Below are 24,780 nucleotides of genomic sequence, written 5' to 3' on the forward strand. Positions count from 1 at the left end.
TTCAGATATTTTCCAGTCTTTTTGCCTTTACCCATTCAATCTAACGGGCTCGCTCTCACAGTCGAGTCGCCATCTTTGAAATAAGGTCAGTGAACATTACGTCACTTGACCCCCCCTCATCGTCTCGATGGCTGTTCCATGTCAAGACATTTAAACTGCTGCCAAAGTTTTTGAAGAGCCCATTGGCACATGTAGTATCTTATCGCTCAGTCCGTGTAATACATAAACCAGTTAGCATGTTGTTGTTATTGGTGAGCAGGGTAAATATAACTTCACAGATTGCTTGTTAAAATTTTAGGGCCTAAAACACTTTGTGGAAGGAGCTGTGTATGCGGTCATCACTCATTTTCCCCTGCAGTGGACTAGACATGTCCTAAAAAATCAAATTGAACAGGGAAAATGTGGAAGCGCGCTTTAGTTAAAAAACACTTCGCCCAAAGTTTGTGACGGTACAGTAGCCAGGTCTCTTATTTTGCCCCTTATTGTGAATGCCAATCAGACGTGATAATAGGTGGCAAAATAAGGGACCTGGCCACTCTGGTATATGGCCAAGGTCAAGGATGGTAGAATTTTTCAAACCAGTCTCATAGGGTTTGTGAACTCTTTCTGCCACATTATGTCCAGATGTTAGAAAGATTTTTTTGAAGAGTCTGCTGGTTATGAGCCGTAGAAGTGGGTTTCCCACGCTGAACAGCAAGGGTTAGACAGACAAGTCACAGTATGAATTGCAAATTTTGACGTGTGGTCAAATGACATTTCAAATTTAATTTGTTTCTAGATCCAAACGTGATATATTCAGACTTGTAGACATTTCAGACATGTTATTTTTTCCATCGCTCTTGTCGCACACAGATCCATCTAGTGGCCTCAGGAACGCATTCGTTTTGGCATCATGGCAGACAGTTCCGACGAGGAGTGCCCAGAGCTGGTTGCCACGGTGACCACCAAGATACCAGTCACCATTATTACTGGTTTCCTTGGGGCCGGGAAGACGACGCTCTTGAACTACATTCTGACTGAGCAGCACGACAAGAAGATCGCTGTCATTCTGAACGAGTTTGGAGAAGGTAGGCCGCCCTGAGGGAGCCACATCTGGGAATTTCACTCGATTTCACGAACTGACACCCGGTAGGGCGCACGCGCACATTGGAGGCAGACACGAGATAGACTGATTTTCGTTTTCACGAACTGACACCCAAACTTGTAAAAATGATACAGCGCGAAGAAAACTACTTTGGAAAGTTTGACACGAATCAAATCCACATGTATACTTCATGAAAAGTCGTTTTAACTGGTGAAATTAAGATCGGTGTCAGTTCATGAAAACAAAAATGCACGGAGTGCGCGCTGAAAGTGCCGCACTGTACTGGGTGCCATCTCGTGAAAATGAAAATACCTCGGTTCTCTAAAATGCGCACAAATTGCATCACCTCGCGCACCACTGAGTGTCAGTTCGTGGTGTGTCCGATGATATGTACATGTGCAATGACATTGAGGTGAATTTGAAAGTCAACCAAAGAGGGATTTCTCTACAAATTTTGGCTGCTTATACTAATAGATAGATAAATATGGTTTATTTGTTTTAAAAACATCAAACGTGCAAGTCAGAAGGCTAAAGATGTTTGATTTACACAAAAATTAGAAAGTATTTGGAAACACTAAAGCAACCGTTACTTAAAATAAAATTTTTTAATAAAAATAAAAGTATCATAATTACATTTTATCTTAAAAGCTAAAAGTTTCACATCAACCATCAACAAATATCAACAGCAAAACATCAATAAAAAAAGACAATCACAAATCATCAACATAACCATTCTGCAACTTTACCATAGAAGGGCAGATGATTGCTCTTATCTCTGTGTTCGGCACCGCGGAATTTGTAATAATTGTGATTGTCTAAGGTTTTGTCCAGATGTAACTTGATATGTGTAAGGCAGTAATTGACGATGTCTATCAGAGTTAATAATAGCAGTCCCGAGATGCAAAGTCAACTGATTACGCCTAGAAGCAAGTTTTTGTATGGAGAACTTGGACTTGAAAGTGGCTTATAGGACTGTCCCAGTAGAAACCTCACTACTCAGGAAGTGATAAAAGATTATAACTCTATTTGAATAACGGTTTGTGTTTATAGTTCTATTGTAATAGTAAAGGTTCATCCACTCTTTTAAACGAAATCCAAATGCCATTTTCAAAGCATATGACAAACACACACCATTATGTATCTTGTACGCTTTTGAAAAAGATGAAAACATTTTTATGATCCCTGCAACTGTGCAGTATCAAAATGTGAATGCACAGTGTCTTTACCCGTTCCTATCAATGAATCATTTCATCAGGCAGTAAACTAAAAAGTGGCTGTACGGTTTGTGTTGTACTGACTCTAATTGCAGGCAGCGCTGTGGAGAAGTCCATGTCGATCGGCCAATCAGGTGAGCTCTACGAGGAGTGGTTGGAGCTGCGCAACGGTTGCCTCTGCTGTTCTGTCAAGTAAGTTGGGTCTGACCAGACTGTGACGCTGAACAAAGAATTGATAGCAGCAGGCTTCGAACCAGTGACCTCCAGAATACTGTCTTTGTGCTCCACCATGCTCAGATGGTAGATTGCCGGCACCGTTCTCTGGAGGTCATAGGCTCGAATCCTGTTCCGGTCAATTTTTTGTTCATTCTTATTCTGATTGTTTGCAGCTCGGCAGTTTCATTGTTATCGATTATGTGACAATCTGACCAAATAAAATATCTACATCCTATGGATTCTGCTGTGCCGTCAAAAGTTATCGAGATGGCAAATGCTTGCCTGCTGTTGCTTGTGTATTTCTGGCATACACATGAATATGCTATAGGCTTTGTGCACATTCTGTTGAAAGTTGGCCATGCATGTGCCGTGGCTTTTGCCTTGTCTGCAAACACACACCACCTGACCACTGATGGAGATGAAAAAATCTTGCGTGCCATTACTGCTGTGCACTTATAGCACATACTTAAAGACGCCACGGGCTTTGTGCTCATTCCGGTGAAAGTTGGGTTTGCATGCCATTTGCGTCCAAACCGATATGTGCCGACCAAAGTTCCGCTGAGATATCAGTGTGTGCATTTGTTTCTCTTTCAGGGATAACGGTGTAAAGGCAATCGAGAACCTAATGTTGAAGAGAGGAAAATTCGACTACATTCTTCTAGAGACCACAGGTCTGGCTGACCCAGGTACGCAGTGCATTATTTATGAGCTGGACTACCGCACTGAACTTCATAAAGTATTAGACACCAAAACAAGTGTCCTGAGTCTTAATGACAACACAATTTGCTTTAAGCAGAAGTGCCCCCTCATCAGTTGAAAAAAAGCCACGTTGGTAGGTAGTGTTCATTTTGTTGGTAGCGATGCGACTGTAATGGATTTATTTCATAGGCGTTTGTGAATCAGTGAAGTGGGCTTCCTACCAAAGAAGCCTCCGCTCCAAGGTAAATTGCGCCCTCTCTTGGGCCCACCTGGGCCTCATACCAGCAGGAAAAGGATGCCATTTTTGAAAACAAAATTGTTTCTGAACCCAAGAGTTTGAGACACAGCAGCTCACAGTTTTGGGGAAAACACTGGCCTCCTTTGTATCCCAACATTTTGACTGCTCGTTTGCTCTGCAGGGCCCATCGCCTCAATATTCTGGCTGGACGACGAACTGGGAAGTGACATATACCTAGATGGTGAGTACAGGTTTATGCAAAGACGCATGTATTGATGCTCTCAGACAAGCACTAAGTGTACATTGTTATAGGGCTGTGCCAAATATCTGAAAACCGAATATTCGATCGATTGTCAAATATTCGAATATTATTTTTTGAATTTGAATATTCAAATGCAAAATTCATGAAAAGGAAGGAAAAATTTTCTTCTGTTTTAAAAGAGAAATATTGCATTATGGAGGCTTCTTTCAAGCAGATTCAAATGAAATGCATCAGAAATCTTACAACGATTTAAAAAGTAAATATTCATTAAACAGTTTAAAAGGAACAGAAATTTTGAAAGGCGGCTGAAAATGATTTTGCCAGGATCAGAAACGTCAGTCCTTAACTGCCTTGATTGGTATATTTCAGGTCACTCTTTTCGGGAGAGAGGTCGCAGTAGTTTTTATTTGTCACACTTCTGAAAAAGAAAAAAAAATGACAGTGTTTTAGATTTTTTTCAGCAGCCGGATGATGAAAACTTGTGCTTTGTGTGTTTTTTTTTTAATTTGCGAAGGAGGCTTCAGGTATTAAAACCAAAAATGCAGAATCGAACTCCAAGATTTCATTTCTTCTGGTTCATTTTTCTCGTGACAGGCATTGTGGTAGTAGTTGACGCCAAGTACGGCCCGCGACACCTTGACGAAGTCAAACCGGACGGGGTTATCAATGAAGCCATCAGGTGAATTTGAATGAACTGTGGGGTGAATAGAAATGAGTGGGGAAAGTAGCAGGGATTTGTCTTTAGACATTTCGCAGGAAATGCACAAGATTGACCAGAGAACCATATTCACCAATCAGATTCATTCACAAGATGGCCATTTTGGATCATTCTCCCTGATCCGCTTTATTCAGCAAACAGTCTGACTTGGGAAGGAGCCTGACTATTTGCTGTAATCACATGCATAGCCTTGCTTTAAAGGCAACCAACGGTAGTAGTTTTCACTGAAAAGCTAACTTTCAACAAAGGCAAAATGTATCGGCAGACGTTTCAAATGCTGCCAAATGCTACCAACACTGACCGAGGAAAAGTCATTTGACAAGGTCCCCAGCCGTCCTGAAAATCAGGGAAACCCCGATGAGTTTCCCTTCTTCCAGTCAGGGAAAAGTCAGAGAATGTGACTTTTGGCTCAAAAGAGAATGTGGTCATTCTGTTATATACTGTCCACATCTGACATGTCTTCAACAACACTGAAGATGTGTCAAACTGGAAATTTCATTCATTCGTTCATTACGGTTTATTTTAAAACTGATTAAACAACCTGACCAAAGACTAACAATGTCTGATGTGCAAGATAAATGGATAAAATGTAATAAGAAATCAAAAGTAAAACCAAAAAAGCAAAAAATAAGCAAAAATAAAATGAAATAAAGAAAAAAAATTGAAAAATAAACAATAACACCAAACAAAAACACAAGACAAATTTATAGTCAAGTACCGGCGTTCAGTAGCGCGGCCATGAAGGGGATTGGAGATTGTTTACATCGTTGAGGCCTTGAATGGGGATATCAAGCAGTTGGGATTGCCTAAGATTGTGACCAGAAATATTTGGACGAGTTGGGGGCAGAAATGAACGATATCTTTCAGACTCTAATGAAGACGCATAATTCACTGTGTCTAGCACCAAGAGTCCGGACATTGTAGTTATTCAAAAGATCGACACAGGGCAACAGATTAGGATAGGCTATTGGGCGGAATGGGTGGCAACAATTGTCCTGGAATTTGGAAACTTCATCAGGGATAAATCAGGGGAAAAATCAGAAAATTTGGCTTTCATGAAATGCTGGGAACCATGTTTGTTTACTGTTTGTGCAATATTTCTCACCGAAACCTCAGCATTTGCGACATTTGGAAGGTAGGCCATGGAGCGATATTTGCCACACATCACAAGCCGTGCTCAGTAGCCGGGTTTAAGTTCAGACTTCCTGGACAACGTCTGCAGAGCAAATTGGGAATTAGACATGTATCAGGGCTGACATGTTTGACCTTGTCAGCTGCCCCTATAAATACAGATCTATGTTTGGCCAATGGGAATGATCAAACTATCCCTTAAGAATACATCATAACCAAGGGGTGATTTGAATTTGGTTGGTATTCCGCTTACCAGACAAGTGGCATTGGCGGATCTCGTTCTTCTCAACAAGACCGACTTGGTTACCAAGGAAGAACTTAGCGATGTCAACAGACAGATCAGGTATGTCTTGACTTAGTGTCCAACAAAATATTTCTGCGGTGCAGAATTTGTCAAGACAAACTCCACAGTAGTTGTGAAGTTCTTCGGAGAAACTACTCAGAAAATATTTGTAGCTGTAAGGCATTGCTTTCCCTGTGAAAGGATAATTTCTGGATCAACTTTGAGGAAGGTAAGATTGATCAAAAGTTAGGACATTTTGACAAGTCTGATGATTTGTGAACTTGGAGAGTTCCCATCTTGTTTGATTGAGACAAATGTTTTTGAAAAATATTTTTTCAGGTCGATAAACAGTCTCGCAAAATTAGTGGAGACGCAGAGATCAAAGTAAGTGACTACGTGTGCTCCTTAAATACATTCAGTTGGTGATGCTTATTTTGATTCACTAATTACGTAGCTTTTGTGCATCATCGCGATGAAAAGTGTACCCACCAGTTTTTTAATGAACAGTTTTTGAAAAAGTCTACAGCACTAAGACTCTGAAACTAGAAAAGGATCTTCAATCATTTCGTGATGTTTCATGCCAAATTTAAATTGATGAAAACCTGCACAGTATTGTTTATTTTCTGAAATTTTTCGGCTGTGTAAATCGAGTTGGATGATCTATGGCTTTTTTTAATTACTGAGAGCTTTTGTTTCATATTTAACAGGATAGATTTAGATATGATTTTAGATCTCCACGCGTACGACAGCAAAGGCGAGAAAAGGTGAGTCTTGCTGGGGGGGTCGGAGGTTTGCAAAACTAGGACCATTTTCCGAATCTTACCATTACGTGGGCTTATGCTGACAAAAGTCACAGTTGTAACTCATAGAGGGCGCTCTTACCAACACACCTGTGAAGCTTTCACAAATGACAAAAAGTATGGGACGAACATGAAGCGAGCTCCCAGTGCTGGATCTCAATGCCCTATGATAAAGAATTCACCGTTGTTTTATGTGAAAACAAGCCCCTTTGTCTAGATTACTAACTCCAAAATACGGTTGCTTACCCACTGCAGTGATGGCCAATCTTGGAGAATCCATGTAGTCACATGGTAGTTAGATGTCAGTTGATTTGACCCCATGAGCAGGTGGATGTTGACTTTGTAAATGTGAAGAGATGTCTTGACGACCCTGTTCAGAAGTTACACATATAGCAATCACAGTGTCCTAATTTATTTGTGATAATACTGTAACTTTGTAGGCTTTTTGCCATAAAGCAGACTGATGACTGAGGGTTTGCATGGCTGCCATCTTGCAGGCCAGTGCTTTTGTTGAGGAGGGTATGCACAAAGGAGGTTTCCCTTTGGAACAAAAGAACGGCCCCAAAAGATGGCTACCATGCAAAGCCTCCATTGGTGGACAATGTCTGTGGTAGCAGGTCGTGTGTTAAAAGTCCATCAGACAATCCTCTCAAAATACGGGCGATTCACAATAGAGCGCCTCCAAGAGTTTGCAATGTGCCGATCACAACGCTCGAAATCTGTCGACCCTTTCCAAATGCGCATCTGGTCGACAGATTCCGCGCATTGTGATTGGCCAACGCGTTGCAAACTCTTGGAGGCGCACTGTTGTGAAACGCCCGTATTCCCAGCATGCTCGGGGAAAACTCTGGCTTCGCCTCTTCACAGTGGGCTAGAAGTTCTACAAGATAGGGGTCTGGAAAAGACCATCGTATCTGAAGGTTCCAGTCATCATTTAGACCCCTCGGTTACCACGGTGACGCTGCCTCTGAAGGGCAGCATAGCGTCCAAAGAGCTGGACACCTTTATGCAGGTGGGTGTCGGGTCGTCTGCCTAGACGGAGGTTTTATGTTTTTTTCATCCTTGTTCTTTGTAGGCCGATATCTGTGCTGATCTACCGAGTTTAATAAAAAAAATTGTTTGCCTGAGAAATTTTTGAGTCTTATTGAAATTGCACTGTGCTGCCTTGCGTAAGGGTTTCTGTCTGTATTGTTCAATGAAACCGTTATAGCCCTAAAGGTGCATAGTGCAGATTGCACAAATGCATATCTCTGTGATTTATTTATTCTTGCCAAATTCAGTCTGTTTTCCGATGTTGCGGAAACACGGTCACTCAAGTTCTCGGAAATCAGGCTTTATAAGTTTGGAATTTCTACTTTTGTAGGATCTACTCTGGGAAAAGAGTATCGTCGACGAACAGAATCGGCCAATGGAAATTCTCAGGATGAAGGTAAGTGATCAGTTTATTTCTTCAAGTGGAATGTTAACATGTAGCTCGTATGGCCCAGCAACCATTAACTGTCGACCGTTGATATTTTAATCAATAATCAATAGGTTGTATTAGTTTACCAGTTTTACTGCGGGGAGCCATCAGCTGCCAACCAGTTTACAGTTGCCATTGGTTACAGAGGCGGTTCAATTGGTACTTTTTTATTTGGGTAATCTGAACATATCTGTGCCATGTGGTCGCTGTACCTAGAATCGGACCGCCAAAAAGTTCTGTTCTGAACACAGGTGTTCAAACTGAAATCTACTGTGTGAATCAAGGTGACGCTGTCTTCTTTGAGAGACCGTGGGTGAATAGAATTTGACACAGACATCCGGTTTTTCCAGCTTTTGGTACTTACGGACATTCGTCGGTAATGTCATTCTTTGCTATGAATACGATGCCATTTCTTTTGACCGTGGAGTTTGCTCGGCCAAACTCGCCATAAAAGCAGCGTGCGTGTGCAGTGACCATTTAAATCGCGTGACCTTCTCCTGTAATGGCCTCTGTCTGCGATCGCTGTCGCCAGTTGTGACTTGGACGTGTTGGCTTGTCTTCTGGTGTGATGCCATGCCCGCGTCTTGTGTCTAGAGTTATTGCTAGGTCTTCATCTGTTGTAAATACTAGGGCACAGGCTGGCAACAGACAAAGTCCCAGTCATGAAAGCCATTTCTAAAGATTTATAATCTTGCGAACGAGGCAGTTATCGAGTCGCCTTGAAGACGAAGAATGCCCTCGATACGTTTAGAGAGTTTGGACAATTTTTGTGCTCACGTGAACACAGAGGATGTAATTATTAGGAGAAGGATTCTCCTGCTTTGAACCCGCTTCTTGTTTTTCTGTGAGATTTTCAGAGGTGCTTGCTGGACACTGTTATAAGTTCAGATGCTCTCGTGGGAGAATTTTTATCACATTGGGGCGGCCAATGTCATAGTCTTGTCCAAACCTGCGTACTCCGTTACCCAATCCACCCCAATCTTCACGCGATTGAAGAGTCTTGACACACCCCTCTGTAATGTCAGAGTTGAGATCTGTCAGGGTTTTTCCCAATGTTTTCAGGATTTTTTTCATCAAGATTTCCCTTATTTTAGGATCTTGCCAAGAGCCCTTGTTAAAAATCTGGAAAATCCCGAGTTTACTAATAAGATTTCTTTTAATGTCTAAAAGCTTGTACATACATGTACATGTTCAAGACAAGAAATGGGTATTTTTGAGGGGTACTTTGAGGTAAACAGTAATGTATACCTTCAACCTTGCTCCACTGGGTGGCCCTCAAAACTTCCGGTGAACACTTATTTATTTTTATTTACTGTTTGATTAAATCAGGGTAGCCTCGTCAGTGAGACTTACTGCTATTAATGAGGGCCCTGAACATATAAACCAATTATTATATACAGGAATATAAAACAGAGAAACCAAAACGAAAAATTTACAAAATTTGGTCAAAAGTTATTCATAAATAAGAGAAGACAACAAATAAACCCAAACTACTTTGTAAAACAGGAAAACATTAAGACATAGAAAAAAAAAGCCCCAAAGGTAAGAATTAACACAGAATGACAAAGTTGCACAAATTTTAAAGGGTACATCATGAGCTAGATGAACAGTAAGACTAAAACTGAATAAAACTAGTTGAGAAGGCTGCACAAAAGATGTAAAAACAATGACAAAAATACATTCTAGCATGGAGAAAATTAGAAAACTACACAAATCAAACTAGTGTGTTAGAGTAAGAAAGGCACAGTTAAGAAAATGGACTTGGAAAAAAATTACATAAAAAAAAAACAAAACTCAAAATTCCGATTTGAGATAAAACAATATAAGAAAAAAAATTAAGATAAAACAATATCACAAAACAAAACAAAGTTCTGTACCTCAACATTAAAAGTTAAACAGTACAAATACTTTTACAAATACAAATACCATATTTCGTGGATAATCGAATGTGCTGAGCAGCTTAGATGTTACGTAAAAATTGCACCACCAGTCAGCAGTTACAGCGCCCTCGCTTGGCTCAATCCAGCCAAACTTTCAACCACAACTGGGGCTGAGTTTTTTAAAATGGATCATGATCCGTTTTGAGTTGAAACATCAATGTAACAAAAGTGAAATAACAACAGAGAAACTCATTGCAATAATCACAGAAAAGTCTGCCTCAGAGTGCCACAGTCATGCATCAATGCATCAACCTGAAGAAAAACCAAATTTAAACCAATCAATCATGGAAAATTATGTTTCTTTTCAATGTGTAACCATAGTATCATGGTTAACAGCTATCTGACTACATTTCCATGATTTGAAATGTTAACAGTCACCTTTATTTCTGATTACTTAGACTGGCATTTTTTTCCCTTACAGGCAAAATGTCATACAAGACCTGCCTTCGCAAAAAAATTCATTCAAATGGGCACATAGCACTACACTGATGTTATGCACCACTGTAAAAACATGTTATGTAATTATCCAATCAGACAATGTAATGCAGGCCCAGTGACAGAAATACCAATAAAATTCCTGGTGTTTTTAACTTTTGCAAATGACTGTATTATAAACAAAGCATTGTTTTAAACCTTAAAAACGTAAAACCATTAACAAAAAACCTTACAAAATCTACTTGTATAGTTCCAACAAGTGTCAGAGGATTTTCACCCTGACAAATCTCCAATACAAAGTTTAGAGAGGGCAGAAATATCTTCTAAAAGTCACACGATAAAATTGTATAAATTCAAACATTAAAATGCCATTTCAAAAGTTGAGTCTCATTTGCCAACTCTTTGCCTAGAGTGTCAAAATTTGAGTCTGAGGCTTTTCTCTTGATTTTTTTGAAGTGACCAGTACACAAATCGATTTCACTTCATGCAGTACCTGTCAAAAGTATTTGAAGAAATTGGACACTGTATAGTGTGTGTAGCACCCTCTAGTGGTAAATACCCACCGGCCCTCACACCTGCATGCCTTGAGACCGGCTGGCTCCTCCGTGGGGGGGGGCAGTCTGCGATCAGAATCAATTAGTGGCAGAACCTCAGCATTCCTGACATGCCAAACCTTCATTGTCCGTTGTTTGTGAGGGGGGGGAGGAAGTGGAGGGAGGGAGGGGGGTACGGCTGGGTGTCTGGCCACACACTAAGATGCCATCCCCTCACCTGGGGTTCTTCTAAATGAGCAGTAAAATGTGCCTGATGAAAGAAGAAAGTGGATGCGACACTGACTGTGCATGCGCATGTAAATTGTCAAGGCAAGCAAAATGTTTACTGTGAAGGTAGTTTGAAGTTTACTATACAGGGATTGATGTACATTTGTATGCCTTGCTTATTTGCTCGACTTTATGCTTTTCAAGGGACCTTGGAAAGGGAAGAAAGTGTCACCGCCACTCCAAAATGATAGTTGTCCGAAAGTGCGCATATTCTGTGAGTGATCTTCTTGTTGTTGAGATTGTCACAAGACTAGGCACTAGACCATTTGCAGGGACCAGACATAAGGCCATTCACAAGTTCAGTCACAGGACCAGACACAAGACCAGTCAGAAGTACAGTCACAAGACCTGTCAATTGACCAGTCACAAGATTTGTCACAGATCAAATGCAGGACCAGTCATAAGAGCTGTCACAGATCAAATGCAGGACCAGTCATAAGATCTGTCACAGATCAGATGCAAGACCAGTCACAAGACAAGACACAAGACTAGTCAAAAGTACAGTCACAAAGATCTGCCTCAGGTTCGGTCACAAGATCCACCACAGACCAATTGCAAGACCTATCACAGACCAAACACAAGACCAATCACAGATCAGACACAAGACCTATCACAGACCAGACACAAGACCTGTCACAGACCAGACACAAGACCTGTCACAGACCAGACACAATACCTATCACAGACAAGACACAAGACCTGTCACAGACCAGACACAAGACCTATCACAGACCAGACACAAGACCTATCACAGACCAGACACAAGACCTATCACAGACCAGACACAAGACCTATCACAGACCAGACACAAGACCTATCACAGACCAGACACAAGACCTGTCGCAGGACTAGTGACAAGTACAGGTGAACAGTGGCAAAAAATGCTTTTGTTGGAGTTCCTTCAAAATAGCTTGTGACTGGAGTTCAGGCTGGAGGTCTTGTGCTGGTCATGTGCTGGTCATGTGCTGGTCATGTGCTGGTCGGGGGGAGGTTGTGATGGTTTTAAGGGGCCTCAACTACTGGCGATCGTGTGCGTCATCATGCATAACAAACCCCACAAGGGGATTGTGCAAGTATTCAGTTCGCTTTCTCCTCATTTTTTTTACGGATGAGTCAGGAAAAGGAGAAAAAGGGACCAAGAAGAGTGGCAAAATGCATACCTTGAGAAATGAAACAGAATGGGACCATGGATGCAGGAAAAGGCACGTGTGCGGTCTACCGTTGCAAGAAAAAAAGAGAGATTGATAAGAGTTCTGAAAATCTGCATCCCTTTGGCAAAATTACTGTACTCAGTATTGTCATGAAGCAATTCTGAAATAGCGTATGCTCACAAAGTATGGCAAAAATGCATTCGTACGTTAAAGCATTTGCACTTTAATTAAATGACATCTGAATCCCCTCAGCAAGAGCGTTGAATTTTATCATTGAAGTAAACTCTGAAATGTTGTATGCTAGAGCTTCAGCAACATACAGTTTGCCATTTTGTGTATTAAAATGAAAACAGTTCTGCCTCCGCACTCCTTGTCCAATAACACAGACGTTTCCAAGTATAATTCTTTCAGGGCCCCCCCTGGTTGCAGGTCAGTAAGTTGGCCCGAAAACTGCTTGCACGGGCTTAATCACAATTTGTACGCACTCGAATTCTCGATGAAATGGAGCATTTTGTGGCCCATGAACTTGACAATTTGCAGAAGAGAGGGGTTTAGGTGGGCAAAGAAAATACCAGCTTGCGTCTAAGTGAGATTTGGGAGAAATCGGTGCCTTAAACGGTCTTAAGTTTTCGAGAAGTGTAGGCATCGATATTTCAAAATGGCGAGGGGCTTCAAGACTGCATTTTAGGGGTGACCTTCCTTGGAAATAAATATCTTCAAAAATCAGCGGTTTATGAATGGAAATTTGAAAAGAAAATGAAAATCATTAACTGGGCTTTGATTTGATGTGCGTCTCGAACGCCTGAAAAACTCTTGAGTATTTTTCCTGACTTTTTGAAGTTATGGGTATTTATCACTGTTGGCTATGGCAGTTTAAACTGACCTGTTACCTACAGAGACCCTGGAATACCGCCCTCTTGTGGTGGCCCCTCACCTGCCCATGCCACCCAAACACAGTCAGCCCGGCACCAACTGCCAAAGCCAAGCCCGACACCCCCCACCCCAAGCCCTCCACCTTCCTCCAAGGCCCAGCGAAGGCAATTTCAGACACTGATGACATGTGCAGATGGGGCCACATCTAGCCTCTAAGTCTTTGTGGGGGGGAGGGGGGGACTGGGAGCTAGACCGCACACACGCAAGCTTGAAGGGAATTATAGGTTTAAAGGGATGGTGGCTTAGTGAGAGCAGTCATTGGTTCTGTTCTGTTGCATTTTCGCTGGTGTTTTTATCATACAGGAGTGATTGTTTACTGTCATCTTGTTGTGTTTGAGTGCATTGAAAATTACATTTTATTTTACATCACTTGACCCGAGGAATAATTTCTCCTGATGTGTCTTGAATCCAGGATTTCTGACCTCAAAATTCTGGCCTTTTAGGGCTAAAGTCACTCGGGTTTCACTACATATGTGTTCTGCTTTGTGCACAAAACTAAAGTCAAGGTTCACATAATCATGGCCACTGGGGTGACAACTTGTGCATGTACCTTGTTAGCTGTCCACTACAAGCCTTTAAAAACTGACAGCATTTTGTTGTCATTGTGAGCGACCGCGCCGCTGGATGTTTCCTGGATTTCTCATCAGTCCCTCCAATCTCGCCCCTGTCTCGCACCTTTGGCACAATCAGGGCTTGTTGTTCCCATAGTCGGGATCCTATTTTTCCAACCGCTTCCTTTGGGACAGTGGGGGGGGGGGCTGTCGGGCGTGTCCTTTAACAAGAATGTGGCAAGGTGAGATTACAGGCAACCAGCGCATTGGGGCAGAGGCAGAGTACTCAGCTAAAAAAAAAAAACTCTCTCTGGGAATGAGTTAAAAAAAGGCAAAGAGTCTGTGGGTGCATATCTGGCCGGCCTGTTGAGAGAAAAGGAGCTGCTTGTTGAGGTTAAGCAAACACCGTAACCATTTGTAACAGATGTTAGAATGCTCCAAGTTAATGATGCGTTTGTCAGCACCTCCCGACTTGGGCCTGCCAGCACCTATACTTCCTTCTTCTTCTTCCTTTTTTAAAAAAAATCTCACAGCCAACCAGTTTCCTCGACCTTTTGTTGCTTGCTGTCCTGGCCACAGAGCCAAGGTTTTGGACTATTCCTGGGGTCGGTCGGTGGAATTTGAAAGTTGGGCTGAATCATTTGATGGTGGTACGGTATGGCGGGCCTGCTGCTCTGCTGGTGGTGTGTAGTCGCTGGGTTCGGTCATTTCAGACAGGTGGTGCGATGCCCAAGGATGCTTCTGGATGTCAGGATTGTTGTTTCTGAGATGTTTAAGTGTTGTCTAGTGGTCTGTAATCTATCATACTCATTTCGGAGAGAATGAATTTCCGATTTAAAAGGTACTAACAGCCCTGGAAAGTCGCTGTGTTTTTGTTCAGTGTATTGGCATTGTTTCAACCCTTCCGCCAGATGTTTTGTGGGCATTCCCGCTTCCCCCATTTCATCCTTACTCCGAGTCAAATCAGAGTACAAACATGCATTGCCTTGATATAATGGATGCTTACATGTGCAAACAAACTCAGTTACAAATTGTTCCAAACTTTTGCGTGGGTTACAACCCAAATGGTAAAAGTTAGACCTCGCGGTGACAAAATTTGTCTGACAGTTTTAATTTATATTCTCCTTCTTTTACAAAATTCTCTTTCACGGTTACAAAATTTGAGTGAGTTATACATTCTGTTTTGTGTAGTTGACCATAAACTTATTATGCGCTGTGACGCTTTTGATATTTTAGAACTCAAAATGAACTGTTTGGCAAATGTGTTTTACTTTCTGCTTGTACATCTTCTGACATGTAAGTGAAGTGAGGGCAACATGTGTTTAAACTGTGAGAGTTTCATGATTGATTGAAACTATGCTGAGAGATTTGGTGTAATCGTGTATTAATGTAAAACTACCAAATCGTGGCAACTTCGTATGTGTCCATGGTCATTTGACTGTCCTTTCCCATTGTGCCACATTTCCTGCTAACTTTGGCAGACCTGGCTCTCCATATTTCACTGCAATTATGCTCAGAGCTTTGTCAATCAGGGGGCCATGAAGTCACCGGATGGGCTATATGCTCTTCAGGTAAATTAGACAAGTGGACCCCCCCCCCTCCCCGCCGGAAAATTGTTTAGATTATTGGTCATTCCAAAGCTGTGATTCAATGTCAACTTGAGTCGGTGATCCGTGTACTGTAATGACGCAGGGACGAGCTTGTGTGCTTATCACCCGACGGAATTACTGCGCCGCATTAATGCGAGGAGTTGTTTTTTAAAGGGGGGGGGGTTGACGGTCGTAAATGCATTCTTACTCGCTGGATGGTTGTGGTCTAGGAATTCCATAATGAGCGGACAAGATCACGGAGTATTATGGAGATGTGGCAGTGTGTGGAAAAGTTATCTAAACACATCACTTGTTTTTCCCCCTTTCCATTATTGAAAGAGGTAGGCCTACACGTTCTCGGCAAGAGCCACATGTCTTGCCACCTTCCTCCTGGGTGGAAAGTTAATTTTCTTCTGGAAAAAGGATGATCGCCTCCGCTGACGGTTCTTGAAGTGTTTGGTCCAGTTCATGAAGATTGTTCCACCTGTTTTTCTGCTTGGTGAACTCGGGGCAAAGGCACCTTGTTTCACATGAAAAGTAAAGTTTATTGAAAAAAAAGATGGTTAGAATTTTCAAACTGCTTGGAGGTCAGATGATAACTGCCAATTAACCAAAAGAAGACAAATAACAGCAGAATAGAAAGCAAAAGCCAAACGTTTTTTTTTTCTCGTGGATGTTCTGACATCGAGCCAAGAGACTCATTTGATTTTTGTAGTTTTTACGTTTGTATTTTTGTTTTCATTGAGCAGTTATTTTGGGTAAAAAAATGGCCAGCTAAGCGCTTTCAATTTGAGACATTCCGTGTCCACAACGCAAACAACCATACACAAACAATAACACTCCGAATGACTAACTCGGTGAAGTTGCACGCCTAGAGTGGACGTTCGTTTGTTTCATTTTGTTGAGATAAAAATGTAGAAAAACCCATTTTACAGTGAAATTCGACCAGCAGAATTACAAGCCATTACTGCGGTTGCACAACGCTCGTGGACAGGTGGTACGCGCGCGTTACATGCTTTTCGACCAACAGGGTGTCGTGATTAGATAAATGCACGCGCGCGTCAAGTTGGAGAACGTCCGTTTCAATCTGTGGTTCCATCTTTGCCCACAACCCTCAAAGAAATTCTTGCTCCGTTTGCCACCGAGCCTCGACTGGGAATGCGTAAGACCCATCTCTGTGTCGAGTTGCCTTTAAAGACAGGAAAGCCGACTTGATTGTTATCCTAATGACGGGCTGCATCTTTTTTTTTCTTAACACCTGAGATGCTGCTTGTTTATTTGTTCGAGCAGGAGTGTACCGGTGAGATCATTACTTTCGCAGGGGGAAGCGATGGTTAAGATTACCCAACCGGTTCAATCTGCTGTCTACAGATGTAACCGTACTGCATCTTTGATTTGATTTTTTCCCTAGTGGCAGGAGTTTGGGACATGCTCAATATGTCATATCATTTCTACAATTTGGGCACGCGGAGGTTGTACTGAGTGGTGTTGCTAGTACCCACGTGGTGTGTAAATTTCTTTGAAATACCCAACAATTGTCTGAGGTAAAAATTTGTAGGGAAACAAATCACTTATTTGGGGTGAAATTGCTCCCACTTGGAAAAGCAGTTCAGCCAATCGCTAGTAGAAAAATCTCAAACATGAAAGAAAGAAAAAAAGTAGGGTTCATGACCTCTCCCTGTTGGTGTCGTGCCCAAGATTGCAACAACTGACCCCGAAACTTTGGGCAACATTTTCCCATGATCTGGAGGGGACGCACGTCTGTTTCCACGGCAGCGGATTAACACTCCTCCAGCTCTCTCTGTCGGCGGCAGATGGTCCGAAGCCTCCTGGGCTGAGATGTAAGCCTCCCCCCCTTTCTCTCTCTCTCTCTCTCTCTTTCTCTACTCTGTCTTCTCCGTCTTGACTCCAAGCCCTGCTCCACTGGGGCATCTCCTTTGGACCTTCCAGCCTCACATCAACAAAAGAATGCACCCAGAAGTGGCTGGGAGATTGTTGATTTTCAATTAATGTAGGGGGAAAAAAGTTGCTTCTTGTGTTGCTGCCCAAGAAAAACAAGATGGAAGAAGCCGGTCTTTGTTCTGCGTCAATTTTTTTTTATTACAAATTTGAGTACTCTTTGACATCCTAGTTTGGGAAATCGTTTGGCAGGTTAAGAAAAAAATCACGTAGCACTGGGGTCTATTGTACATCACATGTCTCCCCCCATGCTCAATCTTTCGGTCGGAGCTAAAAATCATTCGCTGGCGTCCCTTCCACCAAATGAGGAACGGCCACGGGACTCGCCGGGGGACCGGCGAAGTGGTTGCAAGTTATAAAAAAAAAAAACGAATTGCATTGGGGGAAAAATTGATCCGGAATATTGTAGGTTGTTGACAATAATTTGTCGCGTGACGTGGCTAAGGGGGCAGCCCCCGGTAAAAATCAACATTCATCATTTAGACTCGTGTTTATTAGTCTTCCCGGGCATGTCAGGAAGGTTGAACACACTACACCCGCACACAAAACAACTGCTTGGAACTGTGGACGCTCGCGCGCTAACCTTACATACCTAGTGTGGACTTGTGAACAAAAAGGGTGTCCACGCGATGCAGGAAAGGAAGACGTTCTGTGGACTTACACACGTCCACGGGACGTTTCCCCTTCTCTGAAAAAGAAGTGTAGAGGCATTTTGGGTAGGGGTCATGTGTCGTAAAAAGAAGAGGAGTAGTCTAGGAAACCTTGTACAAAAAGATAGCTGAAAATCGTGTTCCCAGTTCAAGGAAAACGAGTATTTTCACTGAGTTTTCTTAAACACAGTAGGTTAGTAAGGTACCTGTAAGTGTGGGTGGACGCGCGAGAGTTGGTGATGGGACGAGTCTGGACTCGCACTAGGCTATTTGGAGATATTGTTTTCTTGTTCATGTTTCTGGTCTAATGTCGTGTCTGATATTTGGTCTGAGACAGGATCAACTCCCCTGTAAGAGTTTACTCTGAAGTCTGATGGGAATAATGAAAGTTTTGTTTTTGTATTGGTTTAATTTTGAGGGGGTGAATTTGACTGGCATGCGTGCATTGATTTGGGCCCCTCAAAAGTAACTCAAGAATATCATTGGAATCTACGCTCATATGACACAAACAATAAACAAACTCAAAGAGGGCCGAACATCTGCGTTTCACCCCTCGCACATAAATCTACAGAGTCTCCGTGGAGTTACCCCCTGACGAATATCTGGACAATAATTTGTAATTGGCCCAATTTTCAGCCACTTAGCCATCTGACGAAGCCCCAGTTGGACTCGGAGCGGTGTTGGGGATACATTGTATCTACTGTTCAACTTGACAGTGATCCATGATCTCCCTGATATACGCAACCTGTAATTGCCAGCGAGACGATGACAGCCTGCCCGCCCACCAACAGGCAGGTTCTAATCACCACCTCCCCCCCGCCATTACCCCCACCCCTTCACAAATAAGACACACTGTTTGTGTTTTACGCCCAGCCAAGAGTAATATACATTTGGCACTTTGCGCGATCAAACTTTTCGGTCCTTGGGAAAACAGCGGATGCCAGTGACGGGGCGCTGACGTGCAGAGGTAAACAAATCTTCCATTCACCTTGACACATGTGTCTCCCGTCAACGTGAACACAGTTTTAGACATTTTGAACGTTTGCCATTCGATTCAAGACACGTGGATGGAGCAGAAAAAAAATTGACCTGTTTTCAGTGGAACTGAACCCACATGAAAATTTGGAGTTAGTAACGCCATATGCTACAAGTTTTATTCATAGACTTATTAAGGATTTGTCAAAAGTCTAAGGGATGTTGTGGGGAATCTGTTTCCGACAAAACCTAGGGGCTGTGTAAAATTGACCTTTTGGTTGGAGGTTGGGTGCGGCGGTTGAGCTTTTGATGGTGGAAGTTGAGTGTTGGTTGATTTATGTGATGGATGATAGTTTGAGATGGCGTGTTGTTGCTTGGTTTGAGTGTTGGGTGCTGAGTGTTTGATGTTGGTTGTTGGCCGTTGGGTTGTAGAAGGAGTGTTGGCGGTTGAGTGACTGCTTCCGAAATGTTCCAGCCATGGTGAGTAATAACTCAATACGGGCGATTCTTAAAAGTGCGCCTCCAAGAGTTTGCAAAGTGCTGACCAATCACAAGGCCCTGAATCTGTCGACCCAATGCGAGTTTGGAAAGGGTCGACAGATTTCGGGCCTTGTGATTGGTCAGCGGGTTGCAAACTCCTGGAGGCTTACTATTGTGATAGGCAAGTATTGTGCGAAGACGCATGTGTTACGGTAAGCCGTAGTCACGACTTTTGGATGCAGCCACTGCTGTTGGCTGAGTGTTGGAGGTTGAGTACCGAGATAATGTAGGGTGAGTGTTGACTATTGAATGCTGAGAGTTGGATGTTGGAGGTTGAGTGTTGGAGATTCGGTGTTAGAATTTGAGTGCTGGAGGTTGAGCGTTGGAGGTCAAGGGTTGGAGGTTGAGTGCCAGAGGTTTACAGTTGCAGGTTGAATGTTTAAAGTGGAATTAGAGGGAGTGCTGACAATCAAGTGCTGAAGGTTGAATATTGGAAGTTGAGTGTTAAAAGTTGAGGGGCTGAGATTGAGAATTGGAGGTTGGATGTTAGAAGTGGAATTCTGAAAGTCGAGTGTCAATGATCAGTGTAGAAGGTTGAGCGTAGGAATTGGGTCTAAAAGTTGAGTGCTGAAGTCTTTGAGCTTGAATCTTGGAACTTTAGCCTTGGTTAGAGAATGTGTTTGACGCTACGGTTAGGGAATGTGTACGGGCCTTGGGTAAGATTTTCCTGAGGACGATGTCACCGCGGCTGCCCGACCCAAGTGTGCCTCAATGTGTCCTCTCTCTCTACGGTCCTACCGGCTTCGCTGTATCCATGGAGTTGTCCCTTTAAAGCTCATCTGTCCGAGGGCTGGGCAGCCAGTGATTGAACACGCAGATGGCCCCTAAGGTCACATCTCCCAAGAATTTTTGGCGGGGGCCCTGATTACGGGGAGAAAATTGTACACAAACACAAAACACCTGAACACACCTATAGGCAGATTAGGTACACAAACAGGACCCGATATTGCTGACCTCCAGTCGCTTCTGTGAAGGAAGGCTTGATCAAAGGCAGTAAATGGGAATGATAGACAGCTTGATGCACTGAGGCATCGACCAACCGACAGAAGAGACGAACTGATTGAAGCGTCGATGGAATTGTTTGAATAAAAATGACAGACTGTTTCTTGCCATGATGGCAAATTTCGCATTTTCCTGTCCAAAGATTGGAGTCTCACTGATTCGACTTCTGAAAGAGGGGACTGGATGATTTGAAATGAAACAAAGTGGAGTTTGAAAAAAGAAATCGACCTTTTAGAAAGTTGTCTATTTCGTGGACCATTTTATGTTGTATGTGTTATTTGTATACAAATCACTGGAACATTGAAGCCGTCCCCCTAGGATGACATCACAGTTTTGCTCATGAATATGGAAATTTGCATTAGCGTTAAAAACCCTCAAAGCATCCAAGTACCTCTTAAATTGGCGAAACAAAAATTGAAAGTAGGATTAATTAAAACTTAAAGGTACATTTACAAGCAGTAATTGTGGTAAATATTGCATCATCCCTTTAACTAGAGTTGTCTTATTTCAGGCTGTTCATAACATTAATGGCCCAAGCAGGAATCTGAATTCCTTGGTGTTTGTCGAAGCTGCAGTCGCCACCGTTTCTCTCTTGTTAGCGAAGGCCGCCTGCTTGACATGGGGGGGGGGCTAGATCGCACGTCCATGTTTTTCACAACGTCCAATCAGACGGCCCAAGTGCCTCTAAACACCTGGGGTAAACATTTAATCGGGCCCGACATGTGCTGCCTTCCAGTCTGAGAGGCCTGCAGGTGAAAGCAGACATATACCTGGTCGACGGTTTGGCTTTATAGGAGAAGAAGGGAAAAAAAAAAACGAGCAAGGCCGCCTTCCCTTACCGCCGGATGAAGCAATGTTTGTGTCTCTTAGACTGGCTTGTCACATGACGGTTTACTTTGGAAGGGAAAGCTTTGCTGAACCGAGGAGAGAGCTGTGTCAAATGGGGCCCACTAATTGCCACGACTCTGTCTTCGGGCCGGGGAGAAGGGGGGGGGAGTGGGTAAAAATCAGGGGTGATGGTTTCTTTCTTTTTTTTTCTTTTTTGCTCTGCTCCAGTCAAGTGCCAAATTCACACCCCGTCCCCTCTGCCGCGACCCTCCTTTTAACCTTCTTTCACCCACTGACGGCGTCGTTGGGCATACATGTAATTCGGAGCAGGACTCGCATTACAGTCAGTCAACTCGCTTTTTTCAGGCGATTTCCGTTAAAAACAGCTCCCGTCAAGAGTTGAGAATCCAGAGAAGTTCATCGCTGGACTCGGCTTGCACCTTTGCATTTTTCCGTCTGTAGGACGCGAGCAGGTGCGGTTTTACCCCCGATCGGTTGACCTCCGTGTCTCTCAGAAAACCGGCATCCCCCTTTTTTCCAATCTGTGAAATTCGGATGGGACGCTTGCACAAACATTCCAGGTCTGCGTCGTCCCATCCGCCCACCCCCCCCCCTCCCTCACCCCCGGTGCGAGGAGGGCGGCACGACGGTCAAGAGAAGGGGATTTGTCGGGATGTTGGTTCAGGGTATCCGCTCTTGACTTGTGGGATCAGGGCGGTGTGTATTTGTCATCCTTCGGCTAAGGCCGATTCCACAATCTGGGAACAAACAGTAAACAACTTCCCCGACTGGAGGCAGCGGCTAAGGCCGGGGAGGGGGGGAGCACTTGCGCCGCTCCTGACAGACCGGATTCCACCCCAGGTACCCGAAGTGTCTGTTTGTGTCATGTGCTGTTTGTTTTTGGAAAGTGAGAACTTGTTACAAGGGGGACCGTGTTGTTTTTAGGTTCCCGCTCCTGGCGGGATGGTTTCATGTCTGCATCAGAGTTAAAGGGTGCCGAATGTACGCGTGTCCATTTGACACCTCCAATCAAAACGTGGCGCTTTTGCAAAGAGGGAAGATACTGATGACCTTCAAATCGTCCACCAGATTTTTTGTGCCTGTAATTGTCATGATGTAACATTTTATAAAGAAAAGGTAAAGTGATAGATGAATGGTTAACCATGAATAAACTTGTTGCAGCAACTGTGAGAAATCTTGAAATTGTGGCTAAAAAGACAGACGGACGGCACCCATTTTCACAGAAGGAGCGATTCGTTTAAACCAGTCAATGGGACATGAAAGTTAAAATGGAGTTTGGTGTGCGTTCAAGGGGATGTACTCGCTAATATTTTGACACAACCCCCGCCCGATTCAAAGTATTTGTGTGTGGGGGGGGGGAGCGATTTCGATGCTGTTCAAAGAAATGTCATTTGAAAAAAAAATAATAAAAGCCTTAACATGAGTGTCGATGATATTTACTCTCAAAGTCGCAAAATGGTTTTCTGATGATTTTTAGTAAGGCTTTTAATGTTTGCGTACAGGTGCGCGTGCTTTTAATCATGCCAATGTTGGTAGCGATTGCCTTGTTTTCATTGACACCTTGTACCCCGGTGCCCGGAGTTAAACGATTCTGACAGAATTGGAACCAGGAGAGTTTCCTCTTTTTTGGGGGGGGGTGTTCTTATACGGGTGTGTGTTTTTACGAGACGGAATTTCCGTTTTTGAATACTGCTGTGGCTCATCCTTGAAGTCACGACTTTTCCACTCCGACAGTGACACTGTCCGCTCACCTGCATAAGGAAAAGAGACATGTCATTGAACCAAAAGACGCCACCTCACGCGCACGTGAAATGATAATTCAGGCTGAGTAGCCAATAAGAATAAAACGGGGGGCGCCCTCTGTTTAATCTTCAGCCTGGGTAGTGCTGAAGTTCAAAGACACTACATTGGGTTGATCGTTGAACAAAGCATTAAAATATTCTCCCACCTCTAGAGGGAAAAACAGAATAAACAGAAATCGAATGCGAAATACAACTGAGCCGAAAAGAAAATAATACGAATTTCCATGTAGGTTCCTAGGGAAAAATAGTTTTTTTTTTAATAGAAAGACGGTGGTTGTTTAGTTTCTACTAAACTGTTGAAGTTCATGGTCAGTGCGTTAGACAGAAATAGACAGTTTCGGCAAACAGAAGATCCGCTAGCGTATCACGTATCCATATCTTTTTTCGTTGATAACGTCATCACTTTCGGCTGTCTGGTTATACGTAATGCGGAGAAGTTCCACGGACGGCGACGTATGAAGGCAACTTGGATCGGCACGTATGAAGTTTCGGTTTTGCGCACCACGTTATTAGTACCAAATTGTATTCCTAAAAACAACAAAAAAATTCTTACTTGCTGCGTGCAGCATCACGTACGGACTTGCCGAATTTATACGTGCCTGTGTACGTGCGGTGTCACGCGGCAACGTGTACGGACACTTACAAATTAACTTGGATGCCGAAACTGTCTAATATCGCGAGGAGTCGCACACGTACAGTTGTATCCCGTTGGTTGCGGGTTGTGTCACCTGCCCACGTCAGCTTGTTTAGGCTTGCTCGGTCATCCCTGAACTGGAGCGCACACGGCTGACAAAAGGAGCCGGTTGGGAAGTCGGCTCCCCAACCAGACGGGCCTGTCGGCCAATGTTAATTATTTCCGCAGACGGTAGTGTGTCTAACTGTAATCACTCGAGTGGAGTTTGTGTATCAATCTCGCCTTGAAGACTCCTGATTATTTTACTTTGTGTCTTTTATATAAAAAAATCTGTTCTGCTCCAGCTGGATTGAACTCCAACTGGATTTTTTTGGAGAGATGACAGCGATGTAACAAATTTCAGTTCTCTGATACGTGTAAACACGGGGGCGAATGATATCCCCAAGTACCAAATCTGGATAAATTCGGTTCCTGCCTTCTTTGACCAGTCACGATTTCCTCGTGCCAACCAACCCAGTCCCTGCTCTAGCATAACTTTCATAATGTTCCCCCCCATGCCTGCTGTTCAAAGTATAATTCATGTTTTGGCCTTTTGGGAATTGTAATTGTTGATATAAAATCCGGGGGTTGGGTGGGTGGAGTTATAACATCCCCCACTCATTGACCAGGGGAATGGGCTGTGAAATCACGCCCCCCACACACACTTTCTAACGGTGAAGGGAAAAAAGGGCCGGATCTTGAGGTGTTTTTCGAGCATCCTAGAAACCAAAATGTATCCAGTGGTACCGTGGTGCCAAAGGGGGGGGGGGAGATACAAAAGCTCTAATTAAATACGCCGTTTG

General features: G+C 43.2%; 1 protein-coding gene across 2 annotated transcripts in view; it reads left to right on the forward strand.

The window, feature by feature from the left end:
* LOC110985210 (zinc-regulated GTPase metalloprotein activator 1-like) overlaps window positions 1-24,780 on the forward strand; it is a 64,126-nt gene that overhangs the window by 435 nt on the left and 38,911 nt on the right. For both annotated transcript variants that reach the window (XM_087144104.1, XM_022246055.2), the window contains exons 2-11: window positions 853-1,067; window positions 2,394-2,490; window positions 3,109-3,200; window positions 3,633-3,692; window positions 4,308-4,392; window positions 5,819-5,905; window positions 6,185-6,229; window positions 6,553-6,609; window positions 7,513-7,657; window positions 8,009-8,074. In XM_087144104.1, coding sequence (XP_087000230.1) covers window positions 893-1,067; window positions 2,394-2,490; window positions 3,109-3,200; window positions 3,633-3,692; window positions 4,308-4,392; window positions 5,819-5,905; window positions 6,185-6,229; window positions 6,553-6,609; window positions 7,513-7,657; window positions 8,009-8,074 — 909 coding nt within the window. In that variant the 5' untranslated portion in view covers window positions 853-892. The remainder of the gene's footprint in view (window positions 1-852; window positions 1,068-2,393; window positions 2,491-3,108; window positions 3,201-3,632; window positions 3,693-4,307; window positions 4,393-5,818; window positions 5,906-6,184; window positions 6,230-6,552; window positions 6,610-7,512; window positions 7,658-8,008; window positions 8,075-24,780) is intronic.

The sequence above is a fragment of the Acanthaster planci genome, linkage group LG12 (genome assembly GCF_054643075.1).
Source record: "Acanthaster planci isolate LZ-2023a linkage group LG12, COTS_SCS, whole genome shotgun sequence".
In the NCBI taxonomy this organism is placed as follows: Eukaryota; Metazoa; Echinodermata; class Asteroidea; order Valvatida; family Acanthasteridae; genus Acanthaster; species Acanthaster planci.